This window comes from Musca domestica, unplaced genomic scaffold, assembly GCF_030504385.1.
Source record: "Musca domestica strain aabys unplaced genomic scaffold, Musca_domestica.polishedcontigs.V.1.1 138, whole genome shotgun sequence".
Taxonomy (NCBI): Eukaryota; Metazoa; Arthropoda; class Insecta; order Diptera; family Muscidae; genus Musca; species Musca domestica.
In genome coordinates, this window is record NW_026712189.1 from 439,997 (window position 1) to 458,444 (window position 18,448).

The window sequence follows — 18,448 nt, forward strand, 5'->3', positions numbered from 1 at the left end:
CTCCCATAAAAACTTTTAATTGTTATGTGGAGCTCAACTAAATTAGCAAAGTGGTGTAGGGTATCATAAAATCGGCCCCGCCCGACTTTAGGACTTTCTTTACTGGTTTTAAATAGTAACGATGGCCGAAAATTGGTTTGGAAACTCATTGCTTGATAATGGGAGTTTATACAGGGTATCGTTATTATCGAAGCGAGTTGCCAGGCCGAGTAAAACATTGGTTTGGGTGGGAAAATATGAAAACTTTGAATGTGTCTTAAATAAGCTTAAGGGGTCTTCGAGCTCAACATAAGTGGACATATTATAGGTGGACTCTACTACTCACAAGGTTTTAGTTGGGCCTCAAAAGCCCCCTTAAGACTAATTAAAAGGTTGCATGTTTTCGCACCCGATCTAATTCTTCAGATAAGTGACTTGTTATTTTCAAATAATTCTACCCCTTTGGACATATACAAGGTGAGATGGAAAAACTGCAACCAACTTCAGACTGCTGTCATTTCTAAGCCAATTGCTGTTAAAATTTTTCCAGTAGCAGCTCATTACATTGTTTACAAACGTGCAAAAGCATTTTGGTGAAAATTTTTCCAGAAAAAAAGTTATTCGTGATGGAATTCAGGAGAGATAGTGTGATTTCTTTATATTTGGCTGGAAAACCACAAGTGGCTATCGTAAGAGCACTCCAATTAAATGTGAATATATCTTTTGTGTCTCGTACCATCGCTCGTTACCGTAATACTGGTAGCGTAGCCGGAAGAAAACAGCAACATCACCAGGAATGGTTCGAAAAGTAAAAAAGCGACTTGATCGAAACCCGCGTCGCAGTGGCCGAAAAATGGCTCGTGAGCTGAACATATCCCAATATTCCATTCGACAAATATTGAAAAATGAGCTCGGGCTAAAGCCATTGAAATTCCAACAAGTAAAAAAACATTAAGTTCGGCCGGGCCAAACTTTTAATACCCTCCACCTTAGGGTAAAGGAAACATTAGAAGAAATGTGGCAAAAACCATTAAAATGCCGAATATCGGGAGGTACCGTTATATGGGGGCTCTACCAAATCGTGGACCTACACATGCAAGGTTCCGCCAACGGAGCTAGAACCCATTATGACCTACAAATACCAATTTTCAGACAAATACGTGAAAAAAAGGGGCAAAAATCATCAAATTACCGAATATCGGGAGGTACCTTTATATGGGGGCTATACCAAAACGTGGACCTATAATTACAATGACTCGCCACACGAACTGGGACCCATTATGATCTACAACTACCAAATTTTCAGTGAAATTCGTGAAAAAATCAGTCAAAAATCATCAAAATACCGAATATTGGGAGCTACCGTTATATGGGGACTATACCAAAACGTGGACCTATACATACAATGTTTCGCCACACGAACTAGGACCCATTATGACTCATAAATACCAATTTTTACACAAATCAGTGAAAAAATGTTGCAAAAACCATCAAAATACCGAATATCGGGAGGTACCGTTATATGGGGGCTATACCAAATCATGGACCCATACATGCAATGTTTCGCCACCGGAGCTGGAACTCATTATGACCAACAAATACCAATTTTTAGACAAATCCGTTAAAAACTGTGGCAAAAATAATCAAAATATCGAATATCGGGAGGTACCATTATATGAAGGCTATACCAAAACGTGGACCTATACATGCTATGTTTTGCCACACATACATGGACCCGTTATGACCTACAAATACCAATTTTCAGACAAATCCGTTAAATAATGTGGCATAAATCATCAAAATACCGAATATCGGGAGGTATCGTTATATGGGGACTATACCAGAATGTGGACCGATATATCTCATTTTCAATACCAACCATCCTAGACACAATACCAATTTCTCTGCTAAATTTTGGCGCTCTACGTCAAATAATGTGGGCTGTATCGTGATTTCAACAGACAGACAGACGGACAGACAGACAGACAGACAGACGGACAGACAGACAGACGGACATCGTTAAATCGACTTAGAATTTTATGCTGATTATGAATATATATACTTTATGGGGTCTACGACGAATATTTAAGGATGTTACAAACGGAATGACAAAGTTAATATACCCTCCTTTCCAAGGTGGAGGGTATAAAAAGTGCAAGAACTCACACTGCACAGTGGAGGGTGTATTAAAGCCTTGGGCAAGCAAACATTTTGGCCGCAGACCTCGGATATTTCAACAGGACTCAGCACCATCGCACTCATCACGCGCCACCAAAGAATGTTTACAAAATTACAACCCCGGATACAAATCCGTTGGACTATTGTGTCTGGAGTATTTTGGAAAGCAAGGTTGGCACTAAAAACTACCAAAGTGTCGATCACCTCAAGCTAGCGCTTCGCCGGGAAAGCAACATTCGGGCAGCGTGAGATGGTTTCATTGGGCCATAATTCGTGTCAAAGGTGACCAATTCGAACAAATATAAACTTATTCCAAAATTTGAAGCAATTGGACAAAATTTCCTAACAAAACACTTCGTTTTCAGCAGCACCAGTTCCTTTATCGAAAAGGATAATCGAACAATTATAATTTTTTTACCGAAGAGCACATTGGTTAGTCCGTGAACAATGGTTCACCAGCAATTCAGGCCGAAACTATGTCAACGTCTTTTTATAATAAAATAGCCCACCATCATATCTAAGTCCTCGAAACCAACTGTGACCTCCATATTAAATTTACAATCAGTAATTTAAATATCAAATTTCAGAATTTTATCTTAATCTTTTATTACATATTTCCAAAACCATCTCAATATCTTAACGCAGACACCAAAAAAAACCTCAATATCATATTTTAGGATTTTAGTTCTATTCCTTAGCCCAATAACAAATTTGCTACTATCTAGTACTTTTCGTACAATTTTAGTACACATTTCCAAAACCACCTCCATTTATCAATTACAGATACAAACAGAGACCTCATTATCAAATTTAAGGATTCCAGCCCTATCCCTATGCCCAATACCAAATGTAGTACCATTTAGTACTTTTCGTACAAATATGGTACACATTTTCAAACTACCGCCAAATTTCACTTCCAAATACCAAGTCAGTCCTCAATATTATATTTGATGACTGCAGACAACCAATTAAGTATCACTTAGTAGTTTTCGTACAATTATGTAGTACACATTTCCGAAACCAACGCCACATCTCCACCTACACATGAACAGCGACCCTAATACCAAATTTCAGATTTCAGGCACTATCCTTTCACCCAACACCAAATTGTACCATATATTGAACTATTTAGTACTTTTGTCTACTTGTAGTACACGTTTCCAAAACCACTTTTTATCACCAACATACCACCAAAAGAAACCCCAATACAAAAATTCAAAATTCCAGCTTCATCCGTTCACCCTAAACCAAACTGTTCCAAATTTAATAACATTTAGCACAGTTCTCACAATTAGAGCACATTTCAACAACCACCTTCTTGATTCTCATACCAAATTTCAAGCTCTATCCGTTCACGTAATACCAAATGGTCCATTTTTAAACGTTTATTAAATTTTAGAACTTTTTGTATGCTTTAAGTTTGGATTTCGAAAAATCCTTTGGTACGTCTATACCGCTCTCTATCAGTGACTCAAAATTTCAGAATTCTAGCTCATTCCGTTTGCCCCGATACAAAGTATTTAATTTGTATAAGATTTCATACCCTTTAAGTACGAATTTACAAAAACCCTCCCTTACCACACGCCTGCGCAGCCCCAAGACTGAACCTCGTACAAAATTTCAAACATCTACCTTCAGCCCTTTCGCCTGGGTGTTGATTCTCGGTCATTCAGTTATTTCTCTACTCAATTTTTAGTAGATTTCGTACCCTTTTAGTACCAATTTCCAAAAACCCAGCTTCATCACATGTCAACGCCACAAGAACGTACAAAATTTCAAAAATGTAGCTTCAAATATAAAATCGCAAAAATCAACAATCGATGGCCATTCAAATTTATTTGTCCAACACTTTTTATTGCAAATTCACAAAAAAAATGTCAAACCCCGCCTTCCTACAAAATATTTAAAATTCTTGGCTATGATTAGCATAGTTTATATTATAATATTAAGGTATGACATTTTTGATTGTTTGCCTAACCTTTGCTGGGCATCCCATGGAGAAGACTATATGTTATTGAATTTCAATTTCAAGTCTGAGAACAAGAACTATACTTTTTTGATATAAATAGAAGATTTCTTCTTATTCTAAGGCAAAACCAGAATTGCTTATATTATGCTCATTATTGCGTTTCACACCTTTACTTCCTTCCGTCATATAACATCAAATTTGCATTATTTCCTATTTCTGTGTCTATTTGAAAAAACAAAATAGATTTATATCGATATTTAAGAGATAAGATCTGGGTGGCGCCCAAAAAAAAAAAAAAATTATTTATCATAATTCGCACAGGAAAAAATAAGTGGCTCAAAATATGTTGTGATCTATTTTCAAATAATTTGTTGTACATAAAAAAATTAATTAATATCCAAATATGGCCTTTAACAGCATTCGACTACAAAAACCTGTTTCGTTTTCAATTAGAAATAGTTAAATATTTTTTTATGAATTAAAAAAAAAAATATGTCGAACAAAAATTCAACATTCTTAACTACGAACCATTTCAAGTCTGAAAAATCCAACATGCTACTCATCACCATTCTGCGAACAATAATGATCATCATCAAAATAACCCAAAGAATATTAAATTTCCAATTATTTAAATTAATCAACATTTTACGTATTTGACTTAGTGTCATAGTAGCTTCAAAATAAAACAAATAAAAGAACAGGTTAAAAGTTTAGGCGGCAAACAGAAAAACCATAATATGATTTGTGACGTTTAATATAATAGTCGGTTGGTTTATTATAATAATTACACTCTTATTTATGCAGCAACAAAAAAAAAACAGGTGTAAATAATAAAAACACAACAACAACAACAAAAAACCAACAAATTATCGATCAAGTCTCTTGTATAATGACCTTGAACTTAAACCAGATTATATGTGTTTATTCTAGTTTCAATTCACCTTGATTTGTTGTTATTTAAATTTTTATTGAACAAAAAATAAATATAGTTTTTATTTTGCATTACAAATGGCCAATGGATGGATGGAAGGCGTTTGAAAAGAATTTGTGACTTTTTTTCTTCATTGAAATGAATTGGAATTTACAAAAAATGCAAGGAATGGGAAAACCAATAGGCGTCATGGCAGACCACGTGACTTCGAGCCAATGCCAGAGGCATTTGAGAACAACTGTGGGATTTTGAAAAATGTTTTACAAATTATCAACTGGATTTTTGAGAATATTATTCAGTGACTGCAGCACAATTCGTGGTATATTAAGGAATATTAAATAATTAGACGATTTTCCAAAAGAATTTTAGTTTTATGTAATTCTTTGGTTCTTCTTCTATTGAGCCTACGATCTCGTCACTTGGGTAAAAAAGGTTTTTTTGATATAGGAGTTATTTTTAAAATAACTCCTGGGGAGAATATTCCAGACAAAAAACAAAGGAACTGATGAGGATCGGTGGGCCTTTCCCAAACCTAGGTATTCCCTGCCTTACCCCCTGGTAAACATTACCATCGTTCTCCACAATTAAACAAACGTTGTTTTTATAAAAACAACAATAATGGGATTATGCCTAACTATTTTGCAACAACAAAATACCATATAATTATAATATTAAATATTTTTTCAAAGACCTGTATATCCAATTAAATTGAATGTGTTGTGTTTAAAAATCATTACCAAACGGACCGATAAATCTGGACTTTTGGGAATATTTTTCAAGGGTAAACAGAGCCACCAAACGAGGACTAAATAATATTTTCTTAGTAGCAGTAGAATCATCAAATGTGAAGTTTTATGAATATTTTGTTAATCCAAAACATAGTTGAACTTTCAAAAATGTAATATTTTTTATATCCTCCTTCATACATAGTATGAAGGGTATATTAGGTTCGTCATTTCGTTTGTAACTTATCGAAATAATATTTTTAGACATAACAAAGAATATATACAGGGTGAGATGAAAAAACTGCAACCAACTTCAGACTGCTGTCATTTCTAAGCCACTCGTCCGACAGCTGTTAAAATTATTCCATTGTCAGCTCATTATATTGCTTACATGTGCACCAAAGCATTTTGGTGAAAATTTTCCAGAAAAAAAATTATTCGTGGTAGGATTCAAGCGTGATAGTGTGATTTCTTTATATTTGGCTATGGCTAGAGCACTCCAGCATTTAAATGTGAACCAATGTTTTGTGTCTCGTACCACCGCGATACTGGTAGCGTAGCCCGACGTCAAGATAGTGGACGGAAGAAAACAACAACATCATTCGAAACGGTTCGAAAAGTAAAGAAGCGACTTAATCGAAACCCGCAGTGGCCGAAAAATTGCTCGTGAACTGAACATATCGAAATATTCCAAATATTGAAAAATGAGCTCGGGGTAAAGCCATTGAAATTCCAAAAAGTGCAAGAACTTACACCACAACAGAAAGAAAATAGACTCAAAAGCGCTAAAGAGTTGCTTCGCTTGGCCAAAAGTGTTAAACTTCGTGTTTACTTGCCAAAGAGGTCAGCTGAAAATGTGCACCTGGCCATGGTGATGGTGTGGGCCGCCATAACAGCCGATGGTCGCTCTCCGCTCGTATTAGTCGACCGTGAAAATGCCGAATATTATCGCGAAAATATTGTAGAGGGTGTATTTAAGCCTTGGGCACGCAAATATTTTGGCCGCAGACCTTGGACATTCCAACAGGACTCAGCACCATCGCACTCAACAAGCGCCACGCATGAATGGTTAAAAATGAGGATCCTCGCTTCATTTCCAGCGCACAATGGCCACCAAAGTGTCGATCACCTCAAGCAAGCGCTTCGCCGGGAATGGGCCAAAATACCACAAAGCAACATTCGGGGAGCGTGTGACGATTTCATTGGCCGTTTGAAGGCCATAATTAATGAAAAGGTGACTAATTCAAACAAATCTAAACTTATTCTAAAATTTGATTCTATTTCCGACATTTTTTGCTTTCATTCTATAAAATTTAAAAAAAAATCTCCCTCCATAAACTTTGTTGTAATTTTTATACCCTACACCACAAGGTGGTCAGGGTATTATGTCTTTGTGCATTTGTTTGTAACAGGCAAAAGGAAACGATATAGACCCATAGTTCCTTTTGATGATCTGCATAGAATCACTTTCTGAGTTGTTTTATGCATGTCAGTCCGTCTGTCCGTCCGTCCGTCTGTCCATGTATTCTTGTGAACAAAATGCAGGTCGCATTTATTATCCGATTGAGATGAAATTTCGCGAACAATATTTGCCAAGGACGAACCCTATTGAAATTGGAGATAATCGGTAAACATTTAGATATAGCTCCCATATATATCTTCGTCCGATTTGCCTTTTATTGTGCACCAAACGTGTAATATCAGCCTGAATAGTATGGAATTTTGCACATACAACCAAATTAGGCCTGAAAATAAGTATGCCAAATTTTATCGAAATCGGTTCAGATATAGCTATAGCTCCCATATATATTGTTCATCCGATTTGTTATTTTTGTCCTCCGCAGCCGTAATATGCACTCTGTAACAACAATATTTGGGGAAATATATCAAATGCAGCTCAGAAATACCTTTGCTAAATTTTATCGAGATCGGTTCAGATTTGGATATAGCTCCCATATATAACATCGTCCGATTTATTTTTATTGTGCACCAAACGTCTAATATTTGTCCAAATGGGATGGAATTTGGCACATACGACCAAATTTAGTCTAGAAGGTAGTATGCCAAATTTGGTGAAGATCGGTTCAGATATAGTTATAGCTCCCATATATATTGTTCATCCGATTTATTGTATTTGTTACCCACTGCCGTAATATGCACTCCGTAACAACGATATTCAGGGAAATATATAAAATACAGCTCAGAAATACCTTTGCCAAATTTTATCGAGATCGGTTCATATTTGGATATAGTTCCCATATATATTTTTATCCGATTTCAAATTAATTTCGCACCAAATGGGCAATACAAGTCCGAATTTAAAAGATACAAATGCTTCGGCATATTTAGTCCTTTGAATTTTAAATTATAATTATAATCATAGCGTGTATGATTGAATTCTCCCATAAAAACTTTTAATGATTAAGTGGAGCTCAACTAAATTCGCAAAGTGGTGTAGGGTATCATAAAATCGGCCCCGCCCGACTATAGGACTTTCTTTACTGGTTTTTATCTCACTTGGTAAATTTTAAGAAAAATATTTTCAAGGAAATTTTTAAAACAATTTTACAAATATTTTTCCTAAGCGTCAATTGTAGAAGTTATAAAATCGTCGATAATTAAAAATTATTTTTTTGCTAAAATTTTTAATTTTTTTTTTTTCAAAGTTAAATTTTTGAAAATGTTATTTTCAAAAGTCTACTATAATATTAAATAAGTTTTCCAAGCACGAGGGTAAAAAAACGTATTTAGTATTAGAAACAAAAAGATCGGAAAAATTAAAATGTGAAATATTTTAAAATATTTTCCGATACGTGAATTTCAAAAAAAGAATATTTTGCCAAATGCAGATGTTTGAAGAAATGTCCCAATTGTGTATTTTTAAAATGTTACTCCAAATTTTGTATTGAAAAATATTTCTCTTATTTAGTATTTTAATTTTAAGGAATATTGCTTCAATACGTAGATTTAAACATACCCTTTTCTATATGAAAAACCTTTTAAAGTCTAAATGTGTACATTTATGAAAACACCTGCATTCATATCGCATTTGTTTTATATAAATAATTAATTAAATGTGTGCTTGTCTTGAAAACAATATGACCATATTTTGAAAATTAAATTGGACAAGTATTTATGATTAAAATATTTAAAATGGATTCTTGTTCTTTGAATATTGGATGCTCAAATAGACGGCATTCTATGCCATTGACTTGTCGAACGCATTTGCATGGAAAAAAGTTAAAAAGTTAAACACACTTTATAGAATCTCCCTCCATTAACAATTGTCTTTCAATCTTTGATTTATTGAATTTTAATGGCAAAGCAAAGCAATTCAAACCAAAACACCCGTTTGAATATTTCAACCTCTACTGCTACAACGAAATAACACTCATTTGGCCGGTCTCACCTAGGCAACCGGTCATCCATCTATCCAGCCAGCCAGCCAACTAACCCATCATCAATTAATGTAAATGTGAGGTATCTGCCAGCCCAGCAACCTACCAACCAACCCAGCTACACAAGACAAGTTCCATGAATAGAGCAGAAGACGGTCGAAATGGACTTGTCAAGTAGCTGGCTGGCTGGCTGGCGAGCTGAGCTTGGTTACGCTTACGCTACGGCAGGCAACGCTGCTGCATGGAATGTCACTTACCTTGAAGAAGATGCCAAGATAATAACGCTTTTCGCCAAGTTTCAACAGCGGCATTGTCCATTTGTTCATGTATTGCGTGTCGTCTACACAGTGTGGACAATCTGCAATAAAAAAAACACATTGAGAAACAGAGAAGAGAGAGAGAGAGAGATGGATTATTAAATCAAAAGAAAAAACGATGCAGAATAATATTTAAAACATAAATTACAATTTGTTTATAACTGTAAAAAAAAACCCAAACGTGGGAATAAATTGCTGAGTGAAAATGAAAGAAGTGTTTCAATGTTATGACATTTAAAAGAATTTTAATACCCGAAATTATGTAAACTCTTGTAAAAATCAGCGATAAACAATCATAACTGATTTTTCAATTTATTCTTAATTGCAACGTTTTTGCTTGCCACTGTCTATAGTAGCTGTCACTAATTTTTATTGATTACAATACCAAAGACTAGATTTTCTCCATATGAAGACGAATTATTACATTGACATTTTGAATATTTTAAATTGTGATTTGTTTTAATGACAACTCCAAATTCAAATTTGGTCAGTAGATTTTTAAGTGATTTTTCTGAATTTTTTTGCAAGGACATATAAAGCCGCAAATGGTTTTTATACCCTCCACAAGAGCATGGAGGATATATTATGTTTGTCATTCCGTTTGTAACATCTCGAAACATAAATTTTAGACCCCACAAAGTATATATATTCTTGGTCAGATAAAATTCTATGTCGATTTAGCGATGTCCGTCTGTCTGTCCGTCTATACGCCTGTGAAACTGTCCGTCCGTCTGTTGTAATTACGCTAGAGTAAAAACCAACAAAGATAGGAAGCTAAAATTTTGCACAGATCTGTATTTTGTCTGCAGGCAGGTCAAATTCGAAGATGAGCTACATCGGTTCACGATATCGTATAGCCACCTGATATTCGATATTTCGATGATTGTAGTCTATTTTTTCATTGAAATTGTCTGAAAATCCACAAAAAGAGTTCCTTCTGTGTAATTTACCCTCTGGAAGAGTATTGACTATATAGGTTCACGATATCGTATAGCCCCCATATAATGGTACGCCCGATATTCGGTATTTTGAAGATTTTATGGCATTCTTCACCGGAATTGTTTCAAATTTCGTATTATGAATTCGTAATGGGTGCATGCAGGCCCACGTCTTCGTATAGCCTCCTATCAGTACCTCTTACTACAAATACCTCATACCAAATTTCCAATATCGTTCCAATGTTCGGACCGCCCGAACTTACTGCTTTCTTACTTGTTTTTCTTCAAATTTCGATAGTTGTTTATTTTATTTTTTCCGTCTTATTGACATTTCTAATAATGCAGGGTGAGATGAAGCAACTGCAACCAATTTCAGACTGCTGTCATTTCTAAGACGCTCGTGCGACAGCTGTTAAAATTATTCCAATGATAGCTCATTATCAGCATAGCCCGACATCAAGGAAGTGGACAGAAGAAAACAGCAACATCAGTAGAAATGGTTCGAAAAGTAAAGAAGAGACTTGATCGAAACCCGTGTTGCAGTGGCCGAAAAATGACTCGTATGCTGGACATATAGCAATATTACATATAGCGACAGAAAGAAAATAGACTCAAAAAAGCTAAAGAGTTGCTTCGCTTGGCCGAAAGTGGTGAACTGCCGAATTTGGTTTTCTCCGATGAAAAAACATTCGTTGTCCAGCAGTTTAAAACCTTGGGCACGCAAACATTTTGGCCGCAGACCTTGGACATTCCAACAGGACTAGCATTATCGCACTCAGCAAGCGCCACACAATGGTTACAAAATGAGGTTCCTCGCCTCATTTCCAGCGCGCAATGGCCAACAAAATCTGTGGACACCAATCCGTTGGACTATTGTGTCTGGAGTATTTTGGAAAGCAAGTTTGGAACTAAAAAATACTAAAGTCTCGATCACCTCAAGCAAGCGCTTCGCCAGGAATGGGACAAAAAAACAAAGAGCAACATTCGGGCAGTGTGTGATGATTTCATTGGCCGTTTGAAGGCCATAATTCGTGCCAAATATCTAAACTTATTCTAAAATTTGATGTTACTTCAGACATTTGTTGTTTTCATTCAATAAAATTTAAAACAAAAAATGTAAAAATTATGGTATTTGAGTTTATTGCAGTTTTTTTTATTTTACCCTGTATGTCAATTTTTTAATAAAATGTTTTATTCCAAACACATAATAATCATATTTATACCCTACAACACTATGTGTTGGGGGTATTATAAGTTTGATTGGGACAAAAATTATGTAACACATCGAAATATTGGTTTCCCACATAGGAAAGTATATATGGATCTTCCTAGCTCGCCGAGCTGAGTCGATCTAGCTATGTATGTCCGTCCGTCCGTCTGTCCGTCTGTCCATGTTAATTTGTAATCACTCTACAGGTCGCAATTATGGTCCGATCTTCACGAAATTTAGAATGTAGGTGGGGCTTGGACCAGAATAGAATCCTATTGCTTTTGTTTAGGGGTTCAAATGGACCAAATACTGAAAAAATGTCGGATTTTGCAGTAGCTATACAGGTCGCAATTATAGACCAATCGACGCGGAATTTCGCATGTAGGGAGGGGAAGAAGCCTACCAATTTGGGTGGTCATCGTAAAATATTTAGCGGCTAAAATAGACCATTTCTTTTGTGTTGAAAAAATTCAAAATTTTTCATTAAACCGTGATATTTTAAATCCCGGCGAAATCATAAAGCCATCACATGGTTACTTCTGACCTTTACATTGATGTGAACATCCAACAAATCGGATATAGCAAAATATGTGCGATATATATGTCTATCAAAGAAGATATGCTTGAAAGATCTCTTATATGTCGAGAACGGCTGAACTGATTTCGACAGTTCTCATTAATTCAGAATGGCCTCTTGGCAGGAAAGAAAAAACGTCTAAAAAAATCGCATAAAAATATCTCTCTAAAGATGAAAATATTGATTTTCTAACATTTTCACATATTTTTTCAATTTTGTCATATTTTTGGCATATTTTCATTTTGAATTAAACATTTGGTAATATTTCTACAGCTGACAAAACTAAGTAGTTAGGATATCAGGATATCATATACAGATCGCATTTATGGCTCGATCCTTACGAAATTTTGCATGGGGATAAGATGAGGGTCAGAATAGAAGCCTACTCTTTTTGGAGATGATCGCCATAATACTGCAAAATTGTCAGCAAGTCGTAATTATCGCCCGATCCTCACGCGCATTTGAATGGAGGTTACCGGACATTGCAAAAGCCAAATATTTTTGGATGGCCATCCAAAAATATTCAATGTGTGAAATAGTTTGCCAACTTCTGTAGACAAAATACAAAAATATCCATTCCAGTGACTTTTTGGAGAATTCACAAATACAGGAAAGGCGCACTTCTAACTATTTCGTTAACGCTGATTTCGTTGAAGAATATAGTCAAATGTCTGTATCTCATATGGATGCGTTTCAGTCAAAAACCAATAATAAATGTTAATCTTTTGCCACTTCTGAGAGATTATAGGTCTTTGGGAAATATTGGTTCTAGATCTAGGAAGACCGTTTATGTGCAACATCTACCAATAAATTGGAAATGAGCAAATTAGTTTAAGTTGTTATTTTTCGAAAATTAGAGGACGAGACCTGATGGTTTTCTTTAATTATTTGTCACAATATCTTGTGGAATTTTGTCGAGTATTTCGCCTATATAAACTTTATGGTTTATTATAGTGTTGTAGGGTATTCAACGGTCGTTATTAAATTATTAAATATGTGCAAAATTGTAGTTTCCAGTTTGCTTTGATTTTTTAACGCCCATATATAAACTAACATTATTTTATTGAAATGCCGCTTAACACTAGACTTTTTCCGATAGGAAGTATTGATTTTTTTTTTTTTTTTTTTTTTGAAGATTATCTGTCTCAATGGTTTTTATAGTCTAAATAAAAAGGTGACTTCTATATTAATTTTTGCTATTTGGGGTTATTATATTGAATATCATTAGGGTTAGGTGTCAGTGCTTTTAAGCACAAAAGAGAGAGAGAGAGAGAGAGATAGAGAGAGAGAGAGAGATAGAGAGAGAGAGAGAGGGTCGGCTATGACCATTTTTGAAGACGTTATATGCCGCCGATTTTGTAGGGACATAAAAATCATTTTTTTTAAAAAAATCTCTGACTAGTGGTGGCTATAGAATACCTGGCTCATTTTTCCAATTCGAAATAAAAAGTTGAATTTTATAGTATTGTTATTGTGTAAGAGGATAGAAGAAGAAAATACATACGGAATTGTGTAGATATTTTCATTCATGTTTTTTTTATACCCTACGACACTATGTGTTGGGGGTATTATAGGTTTGATTGGGCCAAAAATTATATAACACCTCGAAATATTTATTTCCCACATAGGAAAGTATATATGGATTGTCCTATCTCGCCGAGCGGAGTCGATTTAGCTATGTACGTCCGTCCGTCCATCTGTCCATGTTAATTTGTAATCACTCTACAGGTCATTCGTGGTCCAATCCTCACGAAATTCGGCATGGAGGTGGGGTTAGGGTCAGAATAGAACCCTATTGTTCTTGGAGATGATAACATAATATTTAGAGGTTGAAATGGACAAAAAACAGAAAAATTTCCTAATTTTGCAGTTGCTCTACAGGTCGCAATTACAGACCAATCGAAACCGAATTCAGAGTTTAGGGCTGGTCAGAAGCTTACCATATTGTTTGGTCATCGGACAATACCTAGCGGGTAAAGGATACCATAACTTTTATATAAAAATATAAGAACATTTCCACTAAACCGCGAATATTTTTATACCCTCCACCATAGTATGGAGGGTATATTAAGTTTGTCATTCCGTTTGTAACACCTCGAAATACACATTTTAGACCCCACAAAGTATATATATTCTTGATCAGCATAAAATTCTATGTCGATTTAGCGATGTCCGTCCGTCTGTGGAAATCACTCTTGCTTCCGAACGAATTGAAGTAGATTGATAAAATTTTGCTCAAACGTATGTTATGTCTGCAGGACTTTTGGTATTGAAAATGGGCTATGTAGGTCCACGTTTTGGTATAGCCCCCATACGGTACCTCCCTAAATGTGGTATTTTGATGATTTTAGCGACATCATTCACCGGAATTGTTTCAAATTTGGTATTTGAAGTTCAAAATGGATACTACAGCTTAAAACAGAAAATTGTCTGAGAATGTGCACGTTTTGGTATAGCCCCCATATAACGGTACCTCTCGATATTCAGTATTTTGATTTTATCGACCCTATAACCGATTTTTTTTAAGTTTCGCATTTGAATATTATGACAAATGTTACCTACGCAGGTTCATGTCGTCGTATATACCCTAATATAATAGCTACATTCGGAATTTTTAACAGAAGTTTAAACGGATTTTATTGTTTTTGAGAATTGCCAAATTCGTTCCAAATGGTGGAGGGCAATTCGGCCCGGCTGAACTTACAGCTATTTTACTTGTTAATTCTGTCGAAATCACAAATGCACGAAAGTGGCACTTCTGACCGTAACATGGATGCTCATATCCAAAATATCGCATATAAAGCAAAATATCTGATTTTAGCATCGTAGAACCAAGGAGGTAAAATCATATGTTTAAATTTTTTTCCAAAATTATTGATTTGACAACATCTCATTGTCTTAAGTTGTATTTATAAATTCATTGTTCATTCAAAAATCAGAGATATGAACCCGTTTTTATGTAGTTTAATGTGACAAGGTAAATTGCCGAAAATGCTGAGATGGGAATGTTTTTTTTTTAATGACTTCTTAATTTTACCATGGATTTTAGTTAGACCGGTTATAACTCAAGAACGGCTAAACGGATTCTAACAATTCTCCCAAATTCGGAATGACTTCTTCGGACCAACTATGGAATTTGAAAACTACAGCTTTGAGGTAGTCAGTAACTTTATCTACCTCGGTACTGCCATAAACCAAACAAATGACATCAATTTTGAGATTCGGAGAAGGATAGTGTTGACCAATAGATGCTACTATGGTCTATGTAAGCAGTTCAGAAACAAGGCCACATCTCGCCAGACCAAACTCACACTCTACAAGACACTGATACTACCCGTGCTGTTGTATGGATCTGAAGCATGGATACTTGGGCAAGGAGAGAAGGCAGTGCTTGGAGTGTTTGAGAGAAAGATTTTACGTTTGTTAATATCTTTCACCTTATAACACTATGTTGTTTGATTACTATATTCAAGTCGAAATTATCGTCCGATTCTCAAGAAATTTTGCATGTGGATAGAATTAGGGTTAAAATTGAAGCCTGGAGACCAAAAATGAAAACTTTCCTGATCTTGAAGAGGCTCATTAAGTTAGGAATTAGGGGCAGCCCAGAAGTGTATCAGCACGACATAAAGTGTAAATATAAGGAAAGTAGCCCCGGTTAAAAAACAAAGGCAACGTATGTGCAGGACAGTATAGCATTATTTCAAATAATCGACTAAAATATGTTTGGACCTAAGGAGGTATTGTGTTGTATTGTCTCACATAGTCGGTCCCGCAAGACTATAGCCTCTGCTTACTTGTTTTGTTTTCTAAATATTTATCACTCAATAATATTTAATTCATTCGTTTCTGATTTATAACCGCAAAAATATTTTTTTACAGCCTTGGACGTCATCAAGATTTCTGCTGCGTTGATTAATTTCGGTCATTATGGATGATTGGCGCAACATTAGAGTTAATAACGGTTTGTTGGCAACATGTTTTTTTTTCGAAATAAAACCAAAATGATAAAAATAGAAAATTATTAAGTGTTGGCCAACGGTGATGCTATTCTAATTTATTTTTTCCAAAAAAAAAGCTTGTCTGCGGTCGAAAATTTCATAGAAGCGCTTACATAATTACACTATGACTGAAGGTCAATTGGAGTAATTAATAAATATGTCTGGCCACATCAATAGTAGCCAAAAATAAAAAGAAGTAGAAAATACCAAAAAGTGAAAAAAGAATGGTCGATGGTGATTTTTTTTTTAAATAAAAACCACAATCAAGTTTTATTTATTGTGTGGTAACGTGGTTTTAGCTTTAGTTTTACGAATTTCGAGTAACATTTGGAATTTTTTTTTCTATGACTTCAGTAATTTTTTTTTTCATTGAAAAAAATGGTATTCGTTTTCCTAAAAAATGTTTGAAATTCTATATAAATTTATTCAGAGTTTTTATGATATGAAATAAAATGTTAATAATTACAAATTTTATATAACGAAATAAATATTTTTGATCCCCATTATTAAATGTAACATGGAGGGCCTGCAAAAAAATATCTAAAACATATAATATTAAATAATGCTCTTTCTTTATTATATTAGCACATTTTGTAAATTCTACCACTTCATTCGAACCATATGTACGGTTTTGGGTCCAGCAATAATTAAATTTTATTACCAACAATTAAGTATCAATATTAACATTCAAAAATCTTGTTGAAATAGTCCACTATTTATTTTTTTATATTTTTATACCCTCCACCTTGGAAAGGAGAGAATATAAATTTTGTCCTTCCGTTTGTAACATCCCTAAATATTCGTCATAGACCCCATAAAGTATATATATTCATAATCAGGATAAAATTTTAAGTCGATTTAACGATGTAAAAGAGACCATATTTGTATACCCTACACCACAAGGTGGTCAGGGTATTATGTCTTTGTGCATTTGTTTGTAACAGGCAAAAGGAAACGAGATAGACCCATAGTTCGTATTGATGATCTGCATAGAATCACTTTCTGAGTTGATTTATGCATGTCGGTCCGTCTGTCCGTCCGTCCGTCTGTCCATGTATTTTTGTGAACAAAATGCAGGTCGCATTTATTATCCGATTGAGATGACATTTTCCAAACAACATTTGTTTGGCCCAAGGACGAACCCTATTGAAATTGGAGATAATCGGTGAAAAATTTAGATATTGCTCCCATATATATCTTCGTCCGATTTGCCTTTTATTGTGCACCAAACGTGTAATATCAGCCCGAATAGTATGGAAATTTACACATGCAACCAAATTAGGCCTAAAAATAAGCATGCCAAATTTGATCGCAATCGGTTCAGATATAGCTATAGCTCCCTTATACATTGTTCATCCGATTTGTTATTTTTGTCCTCCGCAGCCGTAATATGCACTCTGTAACAACAATATTTGGGGAAATATATCAAATGCAGCTCAGAAATACCTTTGCTTAATTTTATCGAGATCGGTTCAGATTTGGATATAGCTCCCACATATAACTTCGCCCGATTTACCATTTATTGTGCACCAAACGTCTAATATTTGTCCAAATGGGATGGAATTTGGCACATACGACCGAATTTAGTCTAGAAGGTAGTATGCTAAATTTGGTGAAGATCGGTTCAGATATAGTTATAGCTCCCATATATATTGTTCATCCGATTTATTGTATTTGTTACCCACAGCCGTAATATGCACTCCATAACAACGATATTCAGGGAAATATATCAAATACAACTCAGAAATATCATTGCCAAATTTTATCGAGATCGGTTCCGATTTGGATTTAGCTCCCATATATATCTTTATCTGATTTAGAATTAATTTTGCACCAAATGGGCAATACAAGTCCGAATTTAAAAGATACAAATGCTTCGGCGTATTTAGTCCTTTGAATTTTAAATTATAATTATAATCATAGGGCGTATGATTGAATTCTCCCATAAAAAATTTTAATTGTTATGTGGAGCTCAACTAAATTAGCAAAGTGGTGTAGGGTATCATAAAATCGGCCCCGCCCGACTTTAGGACTTTCTTTACTGGTCAATATATAAAAAATAAGAACATTCCCCTAAACCGCGAATATTTTTAATTTTGTCGAAATCACAAATGCGCGAAAGTGTAACTTCTGACCGTTAAGTGGATGCTCATATCCAAGATATCGTATATAGACCCGATAGAACGGTAGCTCCCGATATTTGGTATTTTGATGATTTTTGGTAT

General features: G+C 34.9%; 1 protein-coding gene across 3 annotated transcripts in view; it reads right to left on the reverse strand.

The window, feature by feature from the left end:
- LOC101888973 (uncharacterized protein DDB_G0290587) overlaps positions 1 to 18,448 on the reverse strand; it is a 133,238-nt gene that overhangs the window by 35,880 nt on the left and 78,910 nt on the right. For all 3 annotated transcript variants that reach the window (XM_059118953.1, XM_059118952.1, XM_059118951.1), the window contains exon 3: positions 9,438 to 9,538. In XM_059118953.1, the coding sequence (XP_058974936.1) occupies positions 9,438 to 9,538 (101 nt within the window). The remainder of the gene's footprint in view (positions 1 to 9,437; positions 9,539 to 18,448) is intronic.